Consider the following 20,361-nt stretch of genomic DNA (forward strand, 5'->3'; position numbering starts at 1 on the left):
TTTCTTACTAAACCCCGCCCATTCGCGTCCCCAACGCGAGTAAGGACCCGGCCCAGAGGGCGCGAGGGATTACGTAAGGCGAGCGACCTCTCGCGAGACTTCACTTGCCTCTGTCTTTTCCTCCCTCTAGCGTCTGGCTTTCCTCCCCTCCCCCTCACTGCCGGCCGATTTTTTCCGTCTCGGATCCAGTCGCTGTGTTGTCGCCGCGGAGATTTTCCTTGTTGTTGCTGCCGCGCCGCCACCTCTGGGCTTAGTCGCCCCGACCCCTTCCCGGCGCCCCTTCCCTAACCCTACACAAGGTAACAAACCCGGTGAAGGAGGCGTAAGGCCATGTCGGGCCTCGGCCTCAACCTAGGGGAAGCGGCGGAGGCCTGAGGTCGAGGAGGCAGCACGCTCAAGGCCTGGGGCGCAGGCCAGAGTGTTAGGATCCACGGCCTCCTCTGAGTTGAGCCCTGAACGGCACCGGGCGGGGTTGGGGTCTCCGGTCGTGGCGGCGAACTCGTCTAACCTAGAGAACCCGCCGGGTGGGGCTGGGACGCGGGAAGCCGCTTAAAGAGGTCCGCGGCGGTACAGTGAAGTCCCTGTTTGGGGCTGCGGCGCTGCAGGGTGCCGCTCAGTTGGTGTTTTCGGTTTCCCTGAAAGTAATGTTTGAATTTTCGAGGTCTGAAATGATCCACCAAGTTGTGGTGGGCTTCAAGGTGTTGGGCCACTGGGAGGAAAGCAGCATGTCTGCTTTCATACCTTTGGAGCCTTTCCAGATTCCAGGCTGTCGTTGGACGGAAATTTTAAGAAAGATCCTCCGCAATCCTATGTTTGCTTATAAATCATTTTTAAAGGGTTACTTCATATGTTATTTTCAGGAGAAGAATGAGTGAGCTGGAGTTGGTTGAAAGGCATGTTTCGTAGAGTCCCTAAATGGAGGAGTGTTTATGATTTTCTTTTTACTGAAGGAAATGTATCGGCACTATTGAAGTGACTGGGTGAAAGATTTGGCTCTGGAAAAGAGCTTCTAGATAAACCTTTAATTGTATAGCTCACGTTGGGAGAACTGTTAGTGTGGTTAATCCAAAAACTATATTGGCTTTGGAAGTATTCTTAAAAATAAACATTTACATGTTTTTGGAGTCTCGACTCTTCCAACAGACTGGTGCCTTAAAAAAAAAGAAATAACAATCCTGTTATGGAACACAATGCCTGCTATATAATAGGAGTGCAAAGAAAATTTGAAACCTCCCTTTCCCTTTTGTTGCTTTCTCTGTTTCTCTTTCTGTGTAGAAGTTATCTGACATGTCTATAATCTTAAGAATCCATTGCCTTGAAGTTTGGTTTGGCTCACAACTTTATTCTGAATTCAGACTAAATGTAATGGAGATGAATGTTAGTAAGGAGTTGAGATCAAAACTGGTAGGGATTAGTTGTGGCAGGCAGGGAACTTATTTTTTGTCTGTTTTTTGAATCAGTTGTCATGATCTATCCCCCCCATTCCCTCACCACCCCTCCCACCCCCTCACCCCCAGATGTCAGAGGATCTAGCAAAGCAACTGGCAAGCTACAAAGCTCAGCTCCAGCAAGTTGAAGCTGCATTATCTGGAAATGGAGAAAATGAAGATTTGCTAAAATTGAAAAAAGATTTACAGGTAAGCATGGAAGACACTTGGAGTTACTTTGCTTGAAAAGAATATTTCACTGTTTTTTCAAATGGTTTATTGTTAGAATCCATAGGTACCCAAAGCACCCTTTGGATGGGGTACCTCCCCAGATGTGTATACATGTATATACACACATGCACACAAGGCTCATAGAAGTAGGGTGTTTCCTCAGTTTGTATACATCAAAATGAGTGAATCAGCATTGTTTTTGGTTATGAAAAGCTTGTATGGTTATAATTTTTTAAAATAAGAGTTGATTTTGGAAGTTTCTTGTCAAACTTTCAAGAGAGGAGGTACATATAACTTTACATTGGAAAATACATTTTTTTACAGAATTGGCAAAGGAAAACTAATGGAAAAAATGTAACTTAAGATTTTTTTTTTTTTGATGCCACGATGTTCTTTGAAAATTAAATAAGTATATGTGTGTTTTCAGAGCTAGTGGGTCACATCCTGTATTGAAAACAAACTATAAACATATTTCTTTAGAGATTTAAATGTTACCTAGGTGTTTGAACTCAAAGCTAGGTTTTACTGAATAGTTTGTTGACACTTGTTGAAGTTGAATTGATGTGGTTTAAAGGAGATCTTAATTTGTTTTGTTTGTTTTTATGGGCCAGGGAGAGTTCAGTAGGTATAAAACCTGTGTTTCTAAAACCTGCATGAAGTTTCAAGACAAACATAAAGCCATGAAAGTAAATATCTTTTGTTTCTTGGGTCATCAGGTTGACCGTGAAAAACACCATATATAATGTTTGTAAATTTATATTACTTATCATCTTCAGAATAAATTTGAGAACTTCTTAAGATTCTGAACTGTTTTTAAAAGTTTTTAAGGACGTTTTGATTAGATGATCTCTCTTTATCAGTGAATCAGTTTTATCCTGTCTAAATAATCCTTTCCTTCATTTTATCATCTCTTCACTCATTAAAATTATTTTAAGGCTATTAGAATGACAAACAAATGAAACTTATTTGAAATAGTGTTCAGATTCAAAATTTTGAAAGAACTTAATCTGGGCATAATTTAGATGAGTTGAATATTATCAATTTTAAATTCTAGATTTAGGACAAACTTCCATAAAGATGTAATAGTATGTTATTTTTAAAAACACATAAGACCTCTGGGATAATTTCAACATGAACAGGACCCCTCTTCAATATGTAGAAGTCAGGCTTGTGGCTTTCAGGATGCCAATCAGTAAGAAAAAGATGTTTTTGGAGCAGTTTCTCCCACTTCCAGCCCTTCAGTAAAAATAACTCAACAGTTTTGCTGCCTGTCCCTTCATTTGATTTATTCACATGTTCTATGAATATACATCTTAGAGATGAGACTGAGGGGAACACTGACCACTTACATACTTGTACTCTTTGTGAAACACCAACTTCCTGCTTAATCTCAAAGGATTCCAGCATGCCTGATCTGCCTTTACCAACTTAAAAGCAGTCCTTTATGTCTTTGAAGAAAATGAAACATTGTTTTCCAGTGTCATATATATTGTTTCCCTGGCAGTGGGAAGAGTAACTGTGTAACTTTTGGGAAAGGAGGTTGAAAGAGCATTATTATGAGGTCTTTTAAACACTTGTTGAATAAAATCAGTCTGGGCAGAACTGCCTTACTGTGACATGATTGATAGCTAGAAAGTAACGTAGAGAAAGAGATCATTGTAGAGGCATTTTAGTAAGCATGTAAATATCTTACCCAGGCTCCAGTTAATTGACCTGAGAGTCATTTATCTGTAAAATATCATCTTTTCTGTAACCATTTAGAATAGTCCTGTCAAGTAGAACTTGCTGTGATGATAGAAATGTTCTGTATCCATGCTGTTCAGTATCATTGCCCTTGTGACTAGTATGACTAAGGAACTGAATTTATTTTATTTATTTAAATAGCCAAGTGTGACTACCATATTGGACGCTCAGATTTAGAAGTTTAAGTTCTAACTCATCACATAGCATTAATACAGAATGTTTTTCCTGACCAATTTCGATCCACAGTTTCATTTTGGTTACTAGGTATAGGACTGTTTTGAACTAAAAAGTACCCAAAGATGGACGGCATCTTTTAAGATTAGATAAGATTCTGAAAAGAGTTTGGATATGTTCTTCCACCTGGTAATTGTTGTCTCCATTGAAATTACAGTTTTACCTTCTGTTTGCCATTGGTTTGTTTGTTTTTTTCCCCCATCTTTTTTTCCTTCTCTGCCTTCTGGGATATACCTCATGCTATTGGTATCTAATTTTGCCTATTATATTTGGTGAAAAATCTGTCCAGACTTAGTTGCTGATAATTGAATTTGTGGCCTCACTTTCATATTTTTTGAACCATCATAAGGCTTCTACATTCTTTTTTTCCTCTTATGGAATTATATACTGGTTATGAAATTGCTTGCCCTTTATTTGATTTATGACAAAATGCTCTTTCTGCATTTTTTTCAGTGACTATGATTTTGTCAGTAAGTTTCCTGTACTTCTCTTTCTGTACTGTCTTTCAAATAGAATAAAGTTGCTCAGCAAGCAGCAAGTTAATCTCCTGAAGTCTTAACTGTCTTTCTTTTTTCACTTAAAAAAAAAAGTATATGTAGTAAAATCCAGGCTAGCTAGCTGACTAGCTCCCCAGACTATGATAATTATAAAAATAGTCAATATATTAGGCTGTTTTGCTGAATAAACTGGTTCTAAAGGAGGCAGGGGTCAAGTCACTTGTCTCATATATTACAGTGGCTCTCTGCATCCCCGAAACGCCTTCCTTCAGTAAGCAGAGTTCTTGAGTGCACCCCCTTTGACCTGCTGATATGTAGATCACAACAACTGATGCTTCCTGGAATTGCCGATTACTGTAACTGCTGCCCATCTGTCGATGAAGGAGCAGTTTCAGAACTCAGACTTGAGGGAGGAAAAGTAATTAATGGTATGTACCTTCAAGAACCCCCTCATACATAAAATAGTTTCTTTCTGATACTTTGGTCCATATGCACCTGTGGAGAAAAAATTTAGAAGGTTCTTCAGTTTGTTGGGGGGGTTGGTATGTAAAACCATGGCAAACTTTTACAGACACCAGAGGTAAATGCTCTGGTTTAAATAAAATAATAGGGTCACCAGTGCAGGGCTGTGAAATTTCTTTATAACTTTTCAGGACTATTTTCTTTAATGAAAATTTGTCTCCTTATTATGAAAATAGGGTGGGAAGATGTTCTATCCTAAAGGAAATAGAATTCTAAATCTGAGACCTACAAATGGAGAATTCATGTTTGCTTTAATAGTTTTATGATCCTTACGAGGGCATGGAAGTATTTAATGATTGGGATTTATGGGCTCTTGTGTCAGACTTACTGGGTTACATTCCTGTCCTTAAAAGTGATTAACCAGAAATAAAACTGAATAATTATTCTTCTTCTTTGTATAGTACATGATCTGTTTATTTGGAAATGTCTTTGCTATATTCGCAAAGGACTCTACTTAAAAAGTATTTTGAGTGCAAATAATAAAACTTCACTGGAGATAATACTCCCTGAATTTTATGTCAATCTGAGTCTTCTAGTTAATACATCTTGATTTTTTTTATTCACAAAACTAACCTTTTCCAAACGCTTAATATTCCCTTTTTTTTAGGCTCAAATATTAGTTATTCAGAAATAGGAAGATTTAGAAATTTTAGGAGATAGTAATATTTAACATTCTTGGCTACTGAACCAGAACTACTCCTATGAAACCTCAATGGGAGCCAGAAGAAATCCAGCTACAGGGTTTAACTTTGCCAAGATTTCTCCCCAAACACACAATATGATGTTTTAAGGTGATTTATATGCAGCAGTGGCATGGGGGAAATGTATACACACTCTTAAAATAAATCACACGATATGATGTATAGTATGGACCTTCATTTAGAGTAAAAATATTGCCGGTAGGTAGCAGAATTTATCAATTGGTACTGCTTCTCAAGTTTTTTTAACCAACTTTACCAAATGCCTTTGAATGAAGCCAGTAAGTGTAAACCTGAAGTAGGAAAATATTTGCCACACGGAGGCACTGCCTGCCTATGTGTGCTACTTTTATTTTTCCTTTTGAAATGAGCTGTGCTAGTGTGCTTATTTATTAAAATAGTGGAATATTTTAAATCTAACCTGGTAATATGCTTACCCAAATGGAATGAATTTCATAATGAAGGAATAGGAAGACTACTGGTTTCTTTATAAATGCTTATTAATATTCTAGTAGAAATCTGTGTGAGCAGACACATTTTTGTTACTAATAAGACTATTTCACATGTTTCTGTTTTTTTTCTTGGTTGGGAGGAATGGCTAGGCAGTTAATATTACTGCCAATTAATGTCCTGTAAAACAGTACAGTTGCATGCATGAAACATACTTGACAGTGATTTGAGATAAAAGTGATTTTTAATGTAGTTCCACATATATGACCTTATTTCTCATCTTTAGAGACATCTATTCAGCTAAATTAAGCATTTAGAAATAATGCATTATATAAATTTAAGTCTGCCCTATTTCCACCACTATTTGTGGTTAATTAAGTTGAAAGACAGTATTATATAGTGGTTAAGAGCACAAACTAGAGCTGCCACACTGTCTGGATTTAAACCCCAGCTCTTCCACTTACTAGCATATAAAATATATCTTAAGTTTCTAGGTAAGGATAATCACAGTATCTATTTCATAGTGTTATGAACTGCAAATGATTTAATATGTGCACAGTACTTAATTGCTAATATGGTGTGAGAGTTGTTTCATCAAAAACTGAAACTTGCTTGTTCTTAAGGTAATTGACATGTAGATTATAAAAATTTGTTGTTATGGTTTTTGTTTTTCCTTTTTAGGAAGTTATAGAACTAACCAAAGACCTTCTTTCAACTCAACCTTCTGAAACTCTTGCAAGTTCAGACAGCTTTGCTTCTACTCAGCTCACTCATTCTTGGAAAGTAGGAGACAAGTGTATGGCAATCTGGAGTGAAGATGGACAGTAAGTGTAGAAAAAAAAACCCTCTAACTATAACATGAAATAATAAAATACAATGGTAAGATGTTTTTATTCAGTTTGAACTACCCTATTTTGATCTTTCTATATGGCCCAGTATGATTTATAGAGCCAATATAACTCTTGGGTGGTTATCATTAAAACAGTTTAATTTTTAGCTTTAGATCAAGTTTGGGAGAAAAGAGAGGCTTGGATTCTAGAGGGAAAAAATGAAAGCAGAGGAAAATAGGTGTTTTCTAAAATAATGTAAATTCTTTTCACCGCAAATTGAAAATTGTATGAATAGTTGGCCTATCTCAGACTTCTCTGAGGCACATACACTGAAATTATTCCTATAAGAAATATCTCTCAAAGAGATTAAAGCCATTCAGTAGACAGGTGTAAGAGACTTTCCTGGCAGTATTTTGATTAGGACTGACTTCCTGATAGCAAATGGCTAACTCCACTCATTTGTATAATCTTTGCCCAAAGGGCCATTTGATTCTAAAATTTTCATTTTAGACCACATAATAGTTGAATCACTGCATTATAAGTCTTATAGGCTGAGTACTAAACCTTTACTCACCTGCTTACAGCCATGATATCTTTACAGGTGTTATGAAGCGGAGATTGAGGAGATAGATGAAGAAAATGGCACCGCTGCAATCACCTTTGCTGGCTATGGCAATGCTGAAGTGACTCCACTCTTGAACCTCAAGCCTGTAGAAGAAGGAAGGAAGGCAAAGGAGGATAGTGGCAACAAACCCATGTCAAAGTAAGTAACTTTGACTTCAGCATTTTATGTGCAGTTTTCCCCATTTGGGTACTTGAAGATATAGGAGCAATGTAGGATAAAGTAAAGACTTTTTGGTTCCCACTTAGTCATTCAATAAATGTTTTATTAAGAAGATACTATGTGCTGAGCACTAAAACAGATGCTCGGACTATACGACAATGAACAAGACTGACTCAGCTCTTGCCCCAATGGAACTTGTAGTCTAAAGAAGTAAATAAATAATTAATCTCTTATAATAAAGCACAGAAGTTGGGAGGGAGACATGACAGGTACTTTAAGGGAACAAAGAAGAGATACCTAACCTGCACTTTGATGATCAAGGCAGGCTTCTTTGAGAAAATGACTTCTTGGGAAGAGTGGGAGTTGACTAAGTGAGAACTAGAGAAAGTATGGCATGTTGACTATATATATTTGGGCTTGAATCCTAGCTCTGTTATGATCTAGCAGTATGACCTTGGGCAGGCTGTTAAAACTCTGCCTTGGTTTCCTCATCTGTAAAATGGGGACAGTAATAGTATCTACCTTATAAGGTTGTGGGGATTAATTGATAGCATTAATAAAGCAGGTAGCACAGTTTTTAATGTGTCAAAGCTCAGTAAATGTTTGTTTTAAAAATAAAGTGGGATGTAGCAGTAATAAAAATTCCTTGGGGCTGGAGGGTGGTTTGACAAAAGAGAGGTTAGAGAGGTAGAGACCAGATTGTAAAAAGCCTGTAAGCCACTGAAGCTTTTTAAGTAAAGAGAATTTGACGTGATCAGATTGAGTTTTAAAATGATCATCGGGAACAGAGAGAAAGCTACTGATATGGTCCAGGCATAAGATAATGGTGGCCTGAACCCAGGGAGTGGCAGTGCAGATGGAGAGAAGTGTACAGTTGTAATTTCAAGATGTAAAATTAACAATGTTTTTGATAACTTCTGCATATTTGTCATAACTCTTGGATTTGGCAAGAATTTTCAAAACTTAAGTTGCTATATCAATATATTTGAATTTGGGAAAATTATACTATCTGTTAAAATAACATTTTATTTAAGCATCCCAATAAGAAAGTCAGGTTGTAAAACAGTGTATATAATCTCCATTTTTAGTCTTTGACCTCTTTACAAAAGCCACATTCAGTTTCGTGGTGGTAATTATATACTACAAAGGAGTCTAGATTTTATTTGCCTCTTTTTTAAATGCCTCTTCATCCTTGTTTTTGGTGACAAGTTGGTGTTAACTGAGCAGAATTTATTGTGAAAGCTTTAGGCTCTGATTCTGTTTACATTTAGAGTTTTTACAAAACCAAGGTTTTTTTTGTTTTGTTTTGTTTTTAAGAACTGTTATAATTTCTCTTTGTGCTGCTTTCTTCCAGTCTAGGTGAAATAGTTTTATCTGCATTGAATCTCTTTATAGACTTTTTCCAAATGCTGTACATTATACTTCCTATGTCTATTTGGAAACTGGTGAAGGTTTAGACAGCCAGTAATGTTGAAACTCTTTTATTCCTAAAATACAACAGGCAAAAGCTATGAAGAAGTCAAATAAAGTAGTCATAGTTTGAATGTCTGATTTATATGGATAATGGTTATAGTTATGTTTGAAAGTTTCCAAGGATATAGTGTATTTCAAAAAACATTTATTTTTTAGTGCTTGGTGGTAGGGATTTGTTTTAATCATGGAGAGAAGAGTGTAAGAGTTTACTGGATTTTCACTACTGTCTCAAATTCATCTTTTAAATCTTAATACTTGATATTATCTCTCCTTTTTCCACACAGAAAAGAGATGATTGCCCAACAGCGTGAATATAAAAAGAAGAAAGCTTTGAAAAAAGCCCAGAGGATAAAAGAACTTGAGCAGGAAAGAGAGGACCAGAAAGTGAAATGGCAACAATTCAACAACAGAGCCTATTCTAAAAACAAAAAAGGCCAGGTTAGTAAATCCTTTCATTATTGTTTGTAAATTGAAAAGTGCAACGGCCTTAAAATAACTTTAAAATTAAAAAAGAGCTATGTAAGTTTAAAGAAATATATAACCAGATCTTGGATTTAGAATCCTCTTCAATTTGATTTATTGAAGGAAAAAAAATCTGTTAGCCACTATTTCAGCAGTAGAAACAGTACGAATTAATGGGAGAGTTTATGTCAGGAATTAAAATGGGGCTAGGGTCTTTTCCTTCTTTATAAACCAAAATTAGAAAAATAATTTGCTATATAATGTATCTTATGCTAGTTATCACTAGATTTTATTTGAAAGAGCATTCAAGTTCCCTTTATATTTTGTTTTTAAATGTGTGTTAGAAAATATCCATAGCATTCATATGGGAAATTCAGAATAAGGATAACTTGGCTTTCACCGATACTATAGTTTTCATTGCTATCAAGATAGTCCCTCCACTGGTGGACTTGGCTTCTAGAAAGTAGTGCTTCCATTTCCTAAAGATCTTTATTTTGTGAACTAACGGGAAGGGGTTCCACAATTTAGATGTCATTAACAGGCCCACAGTAACCAGCCAGAGTTCTGTCGTGCTAAAATGGATAGCTAATAGCTGAAATTAGGATTTGAGTCTACAAAACTGAAATATTGAGACATTATATGTGCTTAATAGTGTGTTGCTATTTTCCACAACTGTAAATTTTGAGTAAATGGCTACTGGCATGGGACCATCTGAGTACGCATTTTGATGTGGAACAAAGAAAGCAGTATGCTTTTCTTTTTTTTAATGTCAAAACTATATTTTCACATAAAATTTGAAATTTTTATTTATTCCAAAACTAATCAGGAATGATTTGTTTTATTTCCTTAGGTAAAGAGGAGTATTTTTGCTTCACCTGAGAGTGTAACTGGCAAAGTTGGAGTAGGAACTTGTGGAATTGCTGATAAACCCATGACACAGTATCAAGATACCTCTAAATACAATGTCAGGCATTTGATGCCTCAATAATCAGAAAAACTGTTGGATTTCATCTCTGCAGGGCTTTACATTTACCTTTTTATCCTTATATTTTTCTAAAGGTAAATTATTTGTTAGATGAGTAAGGAAGATACCATTGTCATCATTGTTTGACTTCAATAGAATGAAACTTGAAGAAATTGCATTTGATAACTGCTATTCATTTACCTTTTTTCATCACTACCACAATTCCCTCAAATTTTGTTGAAATAAAGCAACTTTTCTAGATAGATGCTGTAAATACAGCACTTAGATGAATTGTTGAACTTCCTAATATCAGGCCCCCACTTAACTGATGGTATGTACTTTTTGTAATGTCGTAATTTGGAATTTTCACATGCTTTGAACTTGTCACAAATTCTAGTAATTCATTGAAACATCAAGGCAAAACACCAACTTGTTAAAGAGTTCTTTTCTTTTTTTCTTACTTTCAATGTAAACCTAGCTGTTGTCCAGTTAAGCCTAAATGTGGTTGGATTTGTAAATGGTAGTTTGTTTTGAGGCTTTTCTTTCAATAACTTGTTTCCTAAGCCTATTAGGCCATCTCTAAAATTGATCCAGCTTTTATTCTTTTCATTGAACTTTTAGTTTTATGTAAGAAACCATGTTTAGAACCAGCTACCTTTTCCTTTTCTTTCTTTTTAAAATTTTTTTATTGCCTTTTTCCTGTGTTAATTTTTCACTTATGGTAGTGGTACCATTTTCTGGATGTGTAATGTTTATATGGGAAAACAAAAAGCTAATGTATAGCCCTGTATACAGTGTAGATACTATTTTTGTAAAAAAAAAAAAAAAAGGCTAAATTTAATGAACAAGAGTACTGAACGTTTTCATCGTTTAAAAATTTCCTGTATTTCTTGTGCATTAATTTGATCATAGTTTCCCTGTATATTATGTTCATGTAGCTGAGTTTATAATTTTTGTTAACTAGATCAAGTTGTCAGCTTTTTTTGGTGTACGTGAACATCACCAGTCTCCTGAGTTGAGTTTAAGCCAAATACATGCATAGAAAAAGGTCTTCCTGTTAATGGAAGAGGGTGATTTTTAGGCTGTTAATTTCAGTTTTGTATGTTTAACTTTTATTAATAAAGTGTTTTTAAAATCTCCAGGGTGTGTTAACAAATGGGTGAAGTCTTTAGCTGTCAGTTGATAAAGTGATTAAGCCTTGATGTACTTGCACACTTTGCTGCATAAGAGAATACTGAGTATGTAAAGTTTCAATAAATCCTTAAGTACTCTAGACATAAGAAATAGTATCTTAAAGAACAAACCAATTTCATTATAAGAGCTTCTGCTATCTATGTATGGAGGTATTTGTAAATTTTTGGTGGAAGGGTGAAATAAGTTTTTATTTCATGTATGTTTTTGGTAAAATGAGCTTTTAGGACAGTGATAAGAGGTAGAATTCTTCATCTCTCCTTTCCATCTCCACCTCCCACCCCAGGAGATTGTTTCTCTTCCTTGTGGTCTGTGAACGCAGGATAGAACATGTAGGACAGAAGAAGTTGAAATACAATTTTTTAAACACAGGGTACAAATTACAGTTGAAAAAGGTCTACTTAGCCTGAAAACTTTAACATTGTGACAGATAAATCTTAAGAGCATACTGATAATCAACAGTCTTAATCACAAGGAAAATCCTTTGAATGAAATAGCACTGGAAAGAAATTTGTTGATATAATTGCCTCACCAACTGGCTTTTGGTGGGATTATCTTTGTATGTTTGTTGGAATAGCAGTTCACCTGATGTTTGTATAGGTACGGATATTGTAATTGATACCTGTGCCTCCTTTGGCCCTGTGGGCCTTCCTTTCAGCACATTAACTTTCCTAAAGACATTTGCAGAAGAAGAGATAAAAGGAATAAAAATGATGCATTTCATATTTTTGGTAATAGGCCTATTGGATGAGATCAGCAGGCCTTGTGTCAAAGACTAGATGTGGCCCTTTGGAAAATCCTGGTATTAGGACAACAATGGTTTGTTTGGATTGTAAGCAAAATTAGGGCCCCTGGGGAGGTAGAGTACCTTGTCACAGTGTTATTTTGAATGAAAAGATGCTTAAGGAAAAGCATGTTGATAAAAATGGTATTCTGACTTTCACAAATGAAGGTTTAAGTTCTGTGTATTTCTAAAATCAAATATGAAGCTTGGTGGCCTTTTGAAACTTTATTGTAAAATTAAGTGCCAAGTTTTTCCCTGTTAAGAAAAGGACTTGAAGCTGTGAAAATGATAGACTGCAACATTAATAATGAACCATGGCCCCTAAACTGCTATGGTTATTTGTTCTCAAAACTTGATATTTCGCCGTTTTGACCATTTCAAGATAAGATCAGTCCTAATACACCCCAAATTAGTAAATAAAATGTTGATTTTAGGAGTAATTACCGGTAACATGCTGTTTTAATAACATGTAAGAGAGGCCTTAGAGCATAGTGAAGAGCAAGGACTGGAGCCACACTGCTGGGTTTGCATCCTGGCTTCCCCATAATTCCTCTTTGCTTCAGTTTTCTCAGCTGTAGATTACAAATAATTGTACCCATTTCATTAGGTTGTAAGGATTTGAGTGACTTAATATGCATGGAATTAAGTACCCGCCACATGGTAAGCGCCATAGAAGTGTTTGCTATTACTGTGCAGAGTGGTGATGGTGTAGATCTGATCAACTTTTTGAACAAGAACAATTTCCAGAACAATGGATAATAACACCCACTGGTTATGGCCTGACGCTTTAATTATAATTGTATTATTGAAATGTCTTCCAAATTACTAAAGCTAGAAGATAATAAATCCAGTAAAGATGTAACTTAATTTCTATATTAGAATATCCTAGGGTATGGTTCTTAATGGGAAGGGAAGTGCAGGTTATAATAAAACCACCCCTAATGCTTGTTTTAAAAAAGAGATGTCTGGGTCTGGGTCCTACCCCAGATATATACAGGCCAAAGCATTTCTGTGTTAAACATAAAAGCAGCTAAGAATTTTGAAATGAAGAATAAGTGACATGGTTTTATTAGCCCAATTAAGACTATCATACCAAATTGAAACATATCAGTTAATTATAACTCATTTTAACAAGTGCTTGTTTTTTATTACAATGAAGGGTTTGTATATGTTCCCATTATGATGTAGTTTTAATGCTGATTGTCTGCCTTGAAAATAGCAAGGGAAAACCAATGCTATGAAGGAAAACTGTTCATTTGAAAGTTATGTCTGTAGATAGTAATTATAAAAGGTGAAAATAACCTGTTGTAAATTGCCAACAACAAAAAAAAGTTTTTAAACCTTTGATTTGGCTTTTTGCCTCAACTTGGATATTAACTGAAATGTAAAAGAAAAAAAATCGATTAAAACGAACATTTTTATATTTGTGCTAAAATCTTCAGCAGGTTCAACAGATACCTGCTGAACTGTACTGAATATTTATATTTTATGAAGCAGCCAATTAGTATAAATGGTAATTTATAAATTCAACAGTACATGTAAACACTCTTTATATCTAGGATTTCTGAGTTGCAAGTTAAACTGAATTTTTACTGCAGTGGAGAGGAAGAGCATAGCAGGCAAAATAACGGGCAATACCATCATTTAAAGAAACACAAGTAATTGAATCCCTTTCTCCTATAAGTTTTTTAAAAAGCATTTATATGTGTATAGATAAATTCTTAAAGCATCTTGAAAAGTTCAGAAATTTTTTCTTTTTACCTAGCCATAATTAAGTAATAAAAGAAAACAAGATGAGGGTGTTAGATTTCTGTAAGGTTTTGTCATTTGCTTTTTCTGCCCTTCAGATTATGTTTCTAAAGGTTGCTCTTTTGTGGCCTTGACTGGGGTAAAATAGTTAATAACTTTGGGCTTGTGATTGACAGGTGAACAGCTAAAAATTACAAGTTTTGTATGCTTAATCCATTTTTCAGTTCCCAGGCCACAAAAACTGGCAGTTTACTTCCGAGCATCTCACCAATTCATTTTCACAAAACCAGTACAGACTAAGTTACCGGAATAATTTAAGTTGTAATTTGTTTCCCCAATTAGTCTTTTTAAGACAACAAGTAAAAGGATCCAAGGTTCTGTTCTACTCATTAGGAGAAGAGGTTGGCTTTTTGTTTTAAGAGTTACTTTTTCAACTTGGGGAACAAATTCCTGGTTATTATTTTGCTGGCTCATGATTTTCCTTTCTTGGTGAAACTGATGTGCTTCTGTTTTTTCCCCCTTTCAAGCCATGTACTTACTTTAGCAAGATGCAGTGAATTTCTGACTAGAGTAACAAAGAATTCAGGCTTGGAGGAAAAACTGACTCCATATCCTGGGAGAACTAGAGTTGAAGCGTAAGATCTGCAGCTAGGCTAGTCTTTTTAATAGATGGTAATTGTCCAATTGTTCATTGCCTAGTAAGTAGCAGGAAGGAGTAAGTATCCCTTTGGTTCTTTGCTGGAGTTTTTCCTCCAAAAGCATTTGTCAGTTTTAGGTGACCTAGCTTCCAAAGTGCAATGAAGCTACTAATTGAGGAAAAACTGACCTCTTAAATTTACCTTTTTTATATAATTTAAAAGATATTTTGAGGTTATTGTTGTATTTTTTTAGTGCCATTCTGTAGCCTGATGTGACTTATGAAAAATGCTATTTAAAAATCTAAAATAAATATCTTAATAACTTCCTGAGCAATAAAAACAAAGCATTCTCCCATTGCAGAGGGCTAACAGTTTGAGGAAAAAAATTCCAAAATTACAGGAAGTCAGTTGGCGGTACTTAAAATGAGCTTCATTTAACCCATTTACCCTAATACAGGCATACCTCAGAGATAGTGCAGGCCTACCACAATATAGCCAAGTCACATGGATTTTTTTGGTTTTTCAAGTGCATACAGAAGTTATATTTACACTCTACTGTAGTCTTTTAAGTGTGCAACAGCATTATGTCTTAAAAAAGCCCAATGTACATACCTTAAAATGTGACAGACACAAAGTGAGCACATGCTATTGGAAAAAATGGCACCAATAGACTTGCTCTTTGCAGGGTTGCCACAAACTTTCAATTTATAATGACATAATATCTGCGAAGTGCAAAACAAGATATGCCTCTAACCGGACTCCACAGAAAGGTGAAATCAGCCAGTGTGTGTAAATTGAACTACACTGTCTATTTCAGAGTCGGTATATTCCACAAGAAAACCAGTTTCCTATTAGATCTGGTACTTGGGCCTAGAAAGTTGCCGATTTTTATTTTTTGTATTTTTTTGGCAAGGCCAGCAGCAAATATTAAACTAGGACACTCTTATGCAGCGGTTACTATCAGTATTTAATACACTTTCAAGCTCAGGTTAAGTCCCTTTTTAGAAAGATAATCACTAAAACTGGTGATCCATCAATCTTTAAATATTCTATAGGACATTATAATTGACTTCTTACAAAGTATAATCTGCCATGGAATTTTGTGAAAATGAACCAATACTTGGAAATAGTCCTTTACTGCAAGACCGCGGATCAAAATAACTGAAATTCAAGATAAAGACGAATTAGAAGGTTGCATTCATCAGATAAATTAGAGAAATACATACCTCAGAAATTGGGGGGGTGGGGGGTGGTAATTTACATGTATCAGCTTTAATCCTTTACAACCTTGCAAGTTAGAGGTAATATTTAAAATGATTATCAGGAGGAAACAGTCTCAATGAAGAAATAAAGTAACTTGCCCAGGGTCCACAGCAAATGTTGGAACTGGGGTATCTGATCAAAAAAACCTTGTTCTTCTCACATTATGTTTTTGTTAGGTACCTTGAGAATTTGAGTTTGGTTTGGGTACGTGGGATTTTTGAAGTGGAAGGGTAATATGAGAACTGGAGAGAAGGCAGTTGCTTTAAGTGAAAGAAAACACAAAAACAACCCTTCCCCAAGAGGCTAAACAATTCCTGAGAAATGACTCAAAGCAAGTGTGGTCTTCTAGTTAAGAGCTTTTCCTCAACAATCCTCAGTGCTTTTTAAAATCCCCTCATAATACTAAAAGCAGTAATTGTCACAGGACTAGAAAAGGCATTTCTCTGAGAGTTCTAACCAGCAACTACAGTCACAATGGCTTTATCAGAATCTTTGGTGGTAATATACACTGAAAATAGGATTTATCTGTCAACTATTGACACAAACATCATGTGAATTTTACATACAGGGTACTGTAACTCCAGTTATTTTGGACTAAATGGGAACTTCTAAGACCTGAAAAGTATTTGAAAATAGTGTAGCCTAAAAATACCTTTCCTAAAAAGGTATTTGGAGAGCAGATAATGAGTGACAAACAGCTTTGTAACTGACCTGAAGCAGTTAAGATTATGAGATACATTTAACTATCTGCAGTGAGGTTGTACAGAGTTGTTAGGTCAGCACCTGTTTAAATTGTGGAACAGAAAATAGCAAGGATAATTCAAACTACAATTAATTCTTAGCTTCTGATGTAGTGTCGAAACAGACTAAAAATTTAGGAGGTAATTGCCTCTTAAGGTGTGATTGCTTTTCCATTTTTCCCTTCATAGAGAAGGGTGATACAAAAAGCACTCAAGTATTCTTCATTCACAATTTTTATTTCTTGGCAATTAACTTGTTTCTTCAAAGTTGATTTGTCATTTTAAAAAATTAATACTTCTTATTCATCATACAATCCCCCCTTCCTCCCCAAGGAAAACAAAACCAGGGAAGGAGTAATTGGGGGCAGTTTAAATATGTGTTGTAGGTTTGCAACAAAGGCTTTCTAGCCACCATCTTGTACATACAAAACAATGGCAGCACCTCAGGTTCACTTGAATTAAATCCCAAATTCCAGCCCTAGGCCAAATGACACAAGTGAATACCATGAGAGTAACAAAATGGAAGAAGGGTCAATGGCTTCCATTTACTTTCCATGGGAGTTAGTATGCTCTTCAAACTATGTTTCACTTGGGGAAGTCAAAGTAAGCAAGTATGTAGAGCAACTGCTTGACCAGGCCAGGAGTAATTACAAATGAAACCAGAAATAATTTAACTGGTCCACAGAAATGAATTTTTGTCATGTTTTTCCTTAAGTCCCCAGCACCTGAAGTAGCACGTTCTAATAATGGGCTTCTAAAGGCATGCAGTTTTTCACACACACACAACTACTTCAAAGAATTTCTTCCACTCAAACTTAGCACAATCAAGGCTAGAACATTTTTGGAGGCACAGGAAGCACACAAGAGCAAGTAAGTATACGCAGAGGCTTTATGTATGAATGCTATTAAACTGCTACTTATAAAAGGTAGTCTAATATTAACACACAACTGCACTGCTAAATATGGTTGTCTTTATTTTCTTTTTCTTTGCCCAGCCCTATCTAAAACATAAAATAAAACTACAGGACTGAAATTAACAACCCATTAAAATCAGCAATAAGTTATGAAAATCATAAAGCTTTTTTTTTTTCTTTTTTTTAAGTAATTAAGGGTAGTTAAATTATTTAAAGTATACAAAGTTCAAACAGCCAGGGGTAAGGTCTCCAAGAAGGCTTCTGGGGGTAAGGGAGAGGGCCAGAAGGGAACCTTGGATTTTAAAAGACAAAGGGAACACATGACATCAAAGTGCAGGCTAGAAATTTCACTTTAAAGAAAATAACATTTCTGAAAATATTCAAAAAAGCAACAATAGCACCTGCACAGTGGGATTGTGAGGAAGGAGACTGCCTGTAGGAAAATGGAAGCAAATCCTTACATTAAAATGAGACAAGTGCTGAACTTAACTATGTTAACTATGATAGTGTATCTACTATACATATCAGATGGTTAAAAGTTGGTAAAGGATTCTAAAAGAAAAGAAAAACATAAGCATTGACCTTTTTCTCCCTAGCCCAGACCTCATTTTGTGCACTATAAAGAGTGAGGTGTGAGGTGTTTTATCATTATCAAATGTTGCATCAAAATAGATGATTTTTTTTCCCATGTGTTTTTCCACTATAAAAGACATCTATGTTTTTTAATGGACAAGCTTTAAAAAGATGTCATTTTGGTTTTTAACACATACAAACAGTTATCAAAATCTGAAATAAAAACGCTGCTGTGGCTCAGACCTTGGCCTGTTTATCTGCGTACACAATTCTTCTGGCCCACGCAGACACAGGCACATGGAGCGTTTCCTTCTGGCTCCCCAGTCCGTACTCATAGGCTTTGTATGGTGGAGGCTGTCATATACGGACTGCCCCCATACTGCCCAGGGGCCTAGGGGCAGCTGACTGACTGGTGAGCTGGCGGTTTGTGGCCCTAGTGCTAACAATGCAGGATATAGCTTGCTTAGCATGGAATCCAACAGAAAGCTGAGCTGCATGATGATCCCTTTCAACAGGCTTCATGGGAGTCTCTCCTTTTGCAGAGCATGAAATGAGATTTTTTTTTTTTTTTTTTTTTAAAGAATTGATCATCCACAGGCTTCATGATAAGCTGTCCCAGGCTGAGTTATAATAGCTTTAGCTACCCAAGATTAATGCCTGATTATCTTGTCTTGTCATTACAATAGGTTTGAACTTGTTTGTTTTTAGGACCAGAAAGCTGAGGAAGGGTTCATAACCCTATCCTGCATTTGTCTACTCAATGCATTATGAGCAAATTAGAAATGAAAAAGAGGATGGAATCTCCAATGTCCTCTTTTCAATCAACTAAATAAAATCAAGGAAATTTCACTTAAGTTTTCTGCTGCCATTAGAAATTGTGATTTTTCTAATATGAATATTACAAATGTTTGTTCTGCTGGGGAGGCTCTGCCCCACTTTTTGCTACGTATTTGCTTAAATACAGGTCTGTTGACCATTTTGTTCAAGTAGTTTTGTTTAGTTTTATAGAGGAGACTGCATCATGAACCCAATTTAAGAGATTGTTTGGATTGAATTGGCCCAGTGAATATTTGCCCTGCACTGTTATGTCATGCTGGGTTCTAGGAAGCGAATGAAAGTTTGACACTGGCACTGGAGTAACCTTCGTCACTTCCAATACTCTGCAGGCTGCTGTGGTCATCAATGTCACTGATGCTGGTGGTACTGATATTGTCCACTTCTCCATGGGAGAACTCTGTGCTTTCAACATCCACTTCAATTTCCTCTGCCAAAGGAAAGAAGGAAGAACATTAGTAATATCTGATTTGTATGCACCTTCAAAAAGTAACAAAGCACGAGGAAAAGGGATTACTTTTTGTGATATAAAATAAGTGCTATTTAACAACTTATCAGTGATCTCTGGAGAACAGAAGGAACTGAAGGTGAAGAGTCAGGCAGGGATATTTTTTACAAAGGAGAATGTCTGGTAACAGTCATAGTCTCAATTTAGGAAGCAAGTTTACTTAAACCCTTTGATGCCAGTCCATCTGGAACTCCCCTTAAAAGCCTATTTGGGAATTAGTGCTTAATATTAAAAGATTCCAACCCCAAAGTGATTGAATAACATCTGTTTTGCATCAAACCAGAAACTAATTCTCAGTGCTGTTTATTCATCAGTTGGCTTAAAGGAAGAAAAAAAAAAACAAACCATAGGCGAACTAGAAAATTTACTCATCCAGACCTTTGGTGGTATCATTACACAGATTGTTCTACAGACTTCCAGGATTCATCATGAAGATCTCTGACAATTCAGTAATCAAAATAAGCCAGTCACTATAAAGTGGACTCTAAGGGATTTGTCTTCAATTCAATGTAAGTTTCTTCCATCAAATAGAGCTTGAAATAAGGGCTGGAGGCTTATTATCTCAATTATAGTGAGATCTTCAGTAAAGATTTTAGTAAAGGCATTCTGGTAGGTGGTTTAATTACTTCAAAAACCAAACATGAAACCCCATATACATGACCCAGCTATCAATCGATTGTTAAATATTACACATATAATCACCAATAATATAGAAAAGTCAATACACAGTTTAAAAACAAAAGATAGCTAAAAAAATGAACCCAGAATTTTTCAGTTTTCTTAAAAGAGGCAATCTCAAAGCCTGATGTTTCATATCTGGCACTAAGGATTCACACTGACCACAAGTGCTTC

The 20,361-nt window shown here is 35.8% G+C and overlaps 2 protein-coding genes across 5 annotated transcripts in view; one reads left to right on the plus strand and one right to left on the minus strand.

The window, feature by feature from the left end:
• Window positions 1-121: 121 nt before the first annotated feature.
• SMNDC1 (survival motor neuron domain containing 1) lies at window positions 122-11,454 on the plus strand. Of its 2 annotated transcripts, XM_037803763.1 has the most exons (7): window positions 122-299; window positions 1,518-1,637; window positions 4,371-4,560; window positions 6,484-6,626; window positions 7,234-7,395; window positions 9,174-9,327; window positions 10,202-11,454. In XM_037803763.1, exons 3-7 carry the CDS (start codon window positions 4,558-4,560, stop codon window positions 10,337-10,339), a joined length of 600 nt encoding a protein of 199 aa, XP_037659691.1. In that variant the 5' UTR covers window positions 122-299; window positions 1,518-1,637; window positions 4,371-4,557; the 3' UTR covers window positions 10,340-11,454. The 2 variants fall into 2 exon arrangements, with proteins under 2 accessions (XP_037659691.1, XP_037659690.1); XM_037803762.1 differs by lacking the exon at window positions 4,371-4,560.
• A 6,269-nt stretch (window positions 11,455-17,723) lies between these two features.
• Window positions 17,724-20,361, minus strand: part of MXI1 (MAX interactor 1, dimerization protein) — a 139,029-nt gene continuing 136,391 nt past the window's right edge. For all 3 annotated transcript variants that reach the window (XM_037803759.1, XM_037803760.1, XM_037803761.1), the window contains exon 6: window positions 17,724-19,431. In XM_037803759.1, the coding sequence (XP_037659687.1) occupies window positions 19,268-19,431 (164 nt within the window). In that variant the 3' untranslated portion in view covers window positions 17,724-19,267. The remainder of the gene's footprint in view (window positions 19,432-20,361) is intronic.

Source organism: Choloepus didactylus, chromosome 15, assembly GCF_015220235.1.
Source record: "Choloepus didactylus isolate mChoDid1 chromosome 15, mChoDid1.pri, whole genome shotgun sequence".
NCBI classification, from domain to species: Eukaryota; Metazoa; Chordata; class Mammalia; order Pilosa; family Megalonychidae; genus Choloepus; species Choloepus didactylus.

Coding starts and splice junctions, on each gene's coding strand:
- SMNDC1 (XM_037803762.1), top strand. CDS start 1,518: ATGTCAGAGGATCTAGCAAAGCAACTGGCAAGCTACAAAGCTCAGCTC. Junction 1,638..6,483: donor AATTGAAAAAAGATTTACAG/GTAAGCATGGAA, acceptor TTTCCTTTTTAG/GAAGTTATAGAACTAACCAA. Junction 7,396..9,173: donor GGCAACAAACCCATGTCAAA/GTAAGTAACTTT, acceptor TTTTCCACACAG/AAAAGAGATGATTGCCCAAC.